This window comes from Pectinophora gossypiella, chromosome 17, assembly GCF_024362695.1.
Source record: "Pectinophora gossypiella chromosome 17, ilPecGoss1.1, whole genome shotgun sequence".
NCBI classification, from domain to species: domain Eukaryota; kingdom Metazoa; phylum Arthropoda; class Insecta; order Lepidoptera; family Gelechiidae; genus Pectinophora; species Pectinophora gossypiella.
The window spans coordinates 9,310,137-9,317,317 of record NC_065420.1 but is presented as its reverse complement, the minus strand read 5'-3'; the positions used below and the strand labels follow the sequence as shown (position 1 = coordinate 9,317,317).

General features: G+C 37.7%; 1 protein-coding gene across 2 annotated transcripts in view; it reads right to left on the bottom strand.

The window, feature by feature from the left end:
• Positions 1 to 744: 744 nt before the first annotated feature.
• Positions 745 to 7,181, bottom strand: part of LOC126374673 (angiogenic factor with G patch and FHA domains 1-like) — a 32,143-nt gene continuing 25,706 nt past the window's right edge. For both annotated transcript variants that reach the window (XM_050021386.1, XM_050021385.1), the window contains one exon: positions 745 to 2,119. In XM_050021386.1, the coding sequence (XP_049877343.1) occupies positions 1,931 to 2,119 (189 nt within the window). In that variant the 3' untranslated portion in view covers positions 745 to 1,930. The remainder of the gene's footprint in view (positions 2,120 to 7,181) is intronic.

Genomic DNA, 7,181 nt, shown 5'->3' with positions numbered 1-7,181 from the left:
CTTTGTAAAAAAGGTTATTACCTATAAGGGTAGTAATGACTATTTAAAAGCATACACGTTAATAACCGCCCGGGAATCAATATTATGCAGCCAAATTACTAAAATTGTATTCATTTTTTTATGTATAATTTTAAGAACGTCTGTGCAAACGTTTTTCTTGTGGCTACTTTTCCTGGGAGGAATCAAACTCGTATCGGTGCGGGGCGGAGTGTCTTCTAAACCTACTTAGTACCTACTATAATGTTTATTCTATGGCAACCACTAAATTTATCTTCAATATGATCCCTGAGTCCTTCTAAATACGTGCCCGAGACAAAACGTGGTAATTTCATGTAATGTAGATGTGCAACTATGACGGCAGTTCGTAGAATAAGTATTATTTACTTTAAAAGTAAAATAATAAGTGTACGCGTTCTAGTAATAGCTAACAGATGAGGAATGACTGTCCATGTGCTTACAATTGAATAAATGTTTTAAGTACTTATGTATAATTAAATAAGAAAGTTTATACCTATTTTACAGAAAAAGTTTACATAACATAAATAGCCTATATACGTCCCACTGCTGGGCACAGGCCTCCTCTCAATCAACCGGAGAGGGTATGGAGCATACTCCACCACGCTGCTCCACTGCGGGTTGGCGGGTGTTTTTACGGCGGAATATTTTTTTCTTTTTGTGCAAGGCCAAACGAGTAATAATTTTCCAAATTAAATAAATGGCGTATTACAACAAGAAAACAAAATGAACATTAGAATCTTCATGTTTAATTCTGTGCATTAAGCATAATTATAACTGTACAATAAACCTTTAATTTACAATTAAAATTACATTAAGTAAAACCCACTAAATACCACTTGTAAGCGTTTAAGGCTTTTGGTAAAATATATTATAATATAATGCTAAATTACCTACCTATGTACATGTTATTTTATATTTATAAATCGTTTAGAAAATGTCGAAGACATACGAAAATGCTCTTTAAATAATGGAACTATGAACAAATAACATTATAGCGTTGGTGCTAATTCCTGTAAACACCATGTAATTTTTATTTTAAGTTATATCTGTCATTTTCTTATCCGCCAAAAAGGAAAGGGACGGGTAATCGACTAACATAAAATATATGAAACACACGTTATAAGCACAAATCTAAAACAACCCTATAAAAATTTTGCATTGCCTAAATAACCCGACAGAATTATGTTGACAGCACACGTCAAACGGTTTGCATACCAGCGAGATACCTTTTTGAATCGCCCGGGTTATTCATTCATTTACTCATTCTTCCTAAAATTAAGAGCTGTCAATCATCCGTCCCTTTCCTTATCGACGGATAAGAAAATGACAGGTATAACTTAAAGTAAAATTAGGAGTTGTCTGCAGGAATGGGGGCCATTATGTACCTAAAAACATAATATCCTAAGAAACTAAACATGATAACTTAGTAACTTACTAATAAATAATATCATCTGTCTGTACTACAGTAAATCCGGATCCGGAGGTCGTGAGTTCGAATTCCGGTAGGAACAATCCACAAAAATAGCTTTGCTAATCCCTACTTTATAATATTACAGGCTGATCACTCGATTGTCTAAAATTAAGATCCGTGGTTCGGAAGGCATGTGAAGCAGTTGGTCCCGGCCTCTACTTACTGATGTAGGTAAGTATTCGTTACATGAGCCCAGTCAAGGGCCTTTGACGAATAACCCTGACACCAAAGTTGCTGAGGTTGGTAATCCAAATCGCAACCCACGAGAGAAGAAGAGAACTATAGCACAATATAACAAAAATCAGTCTATGCGGACGTGCGAATGTTTACAAACATTGCAGCTCTGGGTAGTGGTAGCAACTTAAAAATGCATTACCCAGTTATTTATATTTCTATCAATATTATACTCAAAAAGTATTATATTACACAATTTAAAATTCGTCATTCCTCCTCTTCATCCTCCATATCTTGGAAGGCCTTGGCCGGAGGTTTGAGGAGTTTTGATCGCGCAGCCAGTCGCAGTGTGGCTGGCCCGAGAGTGCTGCGGGGCTTGGGAGCCGGCGCAGACGGCGCTCCTACCGAGCCGGGAGTCCCCAGACCTGCCTTACCTTCGTTGCTGAGCAGAGGTACCTGAAAATAATATGTTGCATTCATTACAAGGGCCTTTGTGTTCCAGTGGCTGAGCCTCGGGCTCACAATCCGGAGGGCCCGACCTCGAGTCTCGCTAGGGATATCAACACAGAAATTACTTCGTGATCTCTAATTTGGTTAGGGCATTGTAGGCTGATCACCTGATTGACGGAAAGTAAGATGATCCGTCCTTCGATCGTACACAATTACTAATAAAATAAAGAAAAATAAACTAAAACATTCACAACATAACATCTAATTCATAAATATAAATTGAAAGCATATAACGAATTAATTTACTTCAACAAGTACGGCCTAAGTACCTAAGTCCATATTATCTTCTATCCATCATTGCACCGTAACCAGACGCATTTATATTGCATTTCAATTCAATCAACCGTCTAGGAATGGTTGCAGGCGATTCAAAAATTACAACCTGTGCGTAAAAAGTGCAAGAGAACTTTACCTTGTACTTAAGGACGTTAGGGCTGCCAAAAACTCAGTATCTACAAGAGACATGTCCTAGTGTACATAGTTGTTTCCCAATCACTAAATCTCCCTTGTCCTGGTTTGACAAATAAATCAAACAACTCTATTTATAGTAACCCTGACACGAGGGTTGACGAGGTTGGTAATTCACCTCACAAACCACACGATAGAAGAGAATAACTCTATTTATGATGAAAAAACGGTTTGTTGTCTATACCTTCCCGGGTTTGTCGTAAAAATCGACAGACAGATTGGGACCTTGCTAATATACTAGACTATTTAAACAGGTTAACCTCATAGGTACAGGTCACACTTATGGTGATAGATGATAGGCTGATCATCTATCACCATAAGGTCGTTGTCTTCTGATTGGATCTAAAAACAAACTGATATTTTTAACAAATAAAGTCTTGTAATTATATTTTAAACACTCGCATAACTGTCGTAGATATGTAGAGAGAAGAGAACAAAAAAAAAAACGAAAGTCAAATGTGAGTTGAAATTCGGGCGCGAAATTCAAATAAAATATTTTAACATGGTCTCTTTAGTCGTATCGGACCGCAAGCGGTTCGAACCGCGGTACGAATCTACTGATGCTCTTTTTGAATCGTTTCGTACTTCTAGCAACCCTATTTTAGAACTACTAGACCAGAAACGATGGACAGGCATCATTATTAGATTGCCTATCTAAGTATGCATACAAATAAGTCGGTTAATTATAAAAAATCTAATGGAAATATCAGCTTACGATGGCGCCCTAAGGTACCTTCGAGTCGTCACTTCGAGGGAAGTTACAGTATTTTATTTAAAATATGTCTAATTATTATATTAAGTATGTAAACATGAAGAAAATGAGTTCTTAATGAAGCTCTAAATTACAGCTTCATATATGAAAAATGGAATATTTAGAAATACAATTCATAACGATTTTTTATGCCAAGAATTCAAAGCTGGAACACGGTCGTTAGTTCCAAGTAAGAACTTTACACTGAAAAATCCAAAAGGATGAACACCACCATATAGTTCGCCATACCCATCTCAGTTCGTTTTAAATATCCTATTGATAAATTATGGGTAATGTGCGTAACTTTATGTATCTATGTACGCATGGGCGTGCTGTAGAACTTTATCGTATTTTAATCACTTAATAAATTGAATCAAGTCTTCGCTAAATGCCAAATACGTTAATACGACAAGGTTCTAAAGTGTGATAAGTGATCGTGATCCTACTTAAAACGTCAACAACATATTATTATACGCCTGTCTAGGACTAGCCCTCATTACGGAGGCTTCACGGCGCGACAATAACGAAGACAATACAATAAACGTGGTCGCCAGGTGAACATCCTAGACACTAGACAGCGGAAGTGCAGATTTCCTGTGCTGTGCGACTGGCGGCGTCTATATATGTTGCTTCATTTGTTTGTCTCGACGTGTTCGTAACATCACAACGCAACGTAATATCATGCACGCCTAAATCCACTGTTTGTCGACAAAGGTGTATAGGAAATAAGTCTCCTCGCTATCTATATCTATGTCCCATGTTCAAGGGCGAGCCTATTGCCATTTACCGGGCACGAATCTTGGAAACCACGCGATATCAATTTTTAAAACTCAAAGTCGAATTCAGTGGTTTAGATCACGAGAGGGATGTAATTTGAAGTGATCTATTTGTCTAAACGTGTATGAAGAAAATAACCTTAAATATATTTTTACTCGAAGAAAATCGGGTTGCATTTACTTTATACGAAAACGATTAAAATAACAAGCACAACCACGTGTAACGTCTAGTGTTATTCTAAGGAGCGATGACACGGGTCAAAACAACTCTAAATTTGGCACGCTCAATGCCACCTAGAAAATGTATAGACTTTGTTTTTCTTCGTACGTGATTGTCGGTAACAATTTAGCGATGAATAATGCTACAGGAACTCTACAATTGTCTAGTAAATTGTTTAAGAATGGTCCAGACAAATTTACTTTAAAAATAAACATACGAGAAATAATGTGACGTGGACAGTGATGTATATACATTATTTCTATTCATACATAACTGTACCCCGATTGGGGTAGTGAGAGGTGCCTTCATTGCAAGATTAACTAAGTACCCACATCTCACCGAGCTTCCTGTTAGACCAATAGCTGGTGAGCCGTATCGCCGTCTATAATGGTCGAGCCAACAGTGTAAGTGAAAACCGCACTTAAGATAAAATTGGACTATTCATTCTAGTTAATGAATGGGTATGTCAGAAATCTGCGTGCTAACTCAAGTTTGCGATCACATCATCATAATATGGCAATAGAAGAAACGAATGAAGTATGAGAGCCGAATATAATGATGTTTTATATGATTATAAAAATTTAAACACATATATAAAAACCTAAGGTGCACCTACAAAAAAAACAATGCTTTTTATAGTTTCAACGCCTTCAATTTGCCTAGTAAATATTTGTTTAGTAAGTAATTCTAACGACAATGAAGTTCTATTAATTGAGCTAGAGATCTTAAAAAATATGTATTAATAAAAGGACTATTTTATAACTGTTCAACTGAGCAAAATTCTGGAAACTTACTAACGAAATAATAAATTTGACAAAAACTGTGTTCGAGCGTAGAATAACTAATAGTGTTGAGTTTAACTTACGCATACGGCGCAAAAATTTAAAATGCACAGACAAAATTCTGCGAATTCGCCACGCAATATAATATGTAAGCCCTTTTGGGCCCAATTCGCAAGAATACTTGAGAAAGCAAACACTTTAAAGGTGCCTTATGTGATTCAGACGGTCACGGGTTGACCGACAACGAACCTTAGAAAGTCGACATACTTAGCAAGTTCTTTTTCAGACAAGGGGTCTAAAAAGCAATATTGAAATTGACATTTGCGCATGTAAAAATAAGTGCGCAATGTCAACAAATGTCAAATGTGTGAATTTTAACCCCTCAGAAGTAAAACACTAGCAATCAATGGAATATTAGGATTCCTCGGATTTCCTGATTAAAATGATAATGTGTATTGTTTATGTAATGAATAAATATATTGTAGTGTATTAAGATTCTGGTTGGTATTTGAGCTACATACAACATAAGCACAGGTTTACCCTCAATGAGCGGGTATGGAGCATACCCCACCACGCTGCTTCATTCCAAATTGGTGAAGGTGTTTTATAGCTAATAGCCGGGACCAACGGTTGAACTTACCTTCCGAAGCATGAATTCATTTGACTTTTTCGGTCAATCTGGTGATTCAAGCCAGGAATGTCCTTACAAAACAAAGTCTCGCAAAGTGATTTAGACTATGTCCCCCATCGGATGGAACATGAACCCAGGGCGTCCAACGCTCTAACCACTAGACCACGGAGGCTGTTCCACCAATCAATATAACTTTGAAAATTATATAAATAAATAATAGTGTACGACGTAGTAAAGAATTTGATTTTGACTTCCTTGCGGAATATTGTTGTCCAATATTAAATGGAAATGTTTACGACTGCGGGGAACAACGACAAGATCCGATTTTAATATTAAATTAGCGAATTTGGAGTTCGGTTATAAAAATACAATTAGCTAAAAATCTATATATAGAATTACGACTTTGTAGTCGTAATTTTTACATCTCCCCGGCCCTGACTTTGCATGGTCGTTTTAAAACGTTTAGTGGCCGTCTTAATATGGGCATTAGGGACGGTGACAACCGGACGGTCGTAACGCGCAGCTTACCGATACGTAGTTAAGATAGCCCCCGTCGACAAATGCGTTTACGACGCGAATTTACTAAATATTATATTTGTCTGCGTATTTGTAATGATTTTCGACTTGTGTAGCATAATTCTGATGCCGTATGTAGGTATTTGTACTCTCAAACCGTTTGAAAGGCGTTATATTCGTAATTTAAGGGAAGAAATAATATACTATTTCTAACGTCTACTGGATAAGCGATCTATCAATGTAGCTTTCGCGGCTTAATTAAGTTCTTCACTTAAAATACATTTGTATGTCCGAGTACGAGCTAAGGGATATAAGATTTTTATGTAGGTATGTGCGTTCAAAAACGTTCCTAAGATTCATCACTTTATGGGCCGGCGATGACAAGTTGACGAGCAACGATCCTCACTTTAGATACCGCTGATGCATGCTCGGCAATTTAAATTAGACGTCGTGGGAATACATCAGCGGGTCTGATGGCATAGGATAAACAATAATACGCATAGAAGGGCCACTCTGTTCCCCCCACCGATACGGGCTGATGGCACAGCCCAGACACTCCATTCAAAAATCTCGTTCTTATACAAACACTACACAGATGCAGTGTGTGTCGCCGTACCCCGTGCGTGCGAGCGAGACAGACAGTCTGCGGGCGCGCCCTTACTCCTTAACGGCTTAAATAGACTAAAGTGGGAGATGTTGAAGGTATTCCAAGCTCTTATCGCAGGGCGGAGTGTCCCTTCTATACGTAGTGTTACTGTCTATTCTATGCTGATGGTATCTACCGCGACAGTCATCAGTCATCAGTGCATTGTAGCACTGTAGCCTCGATGATAACGTCTCAACTGCGCAACTTTGCGATGCCTT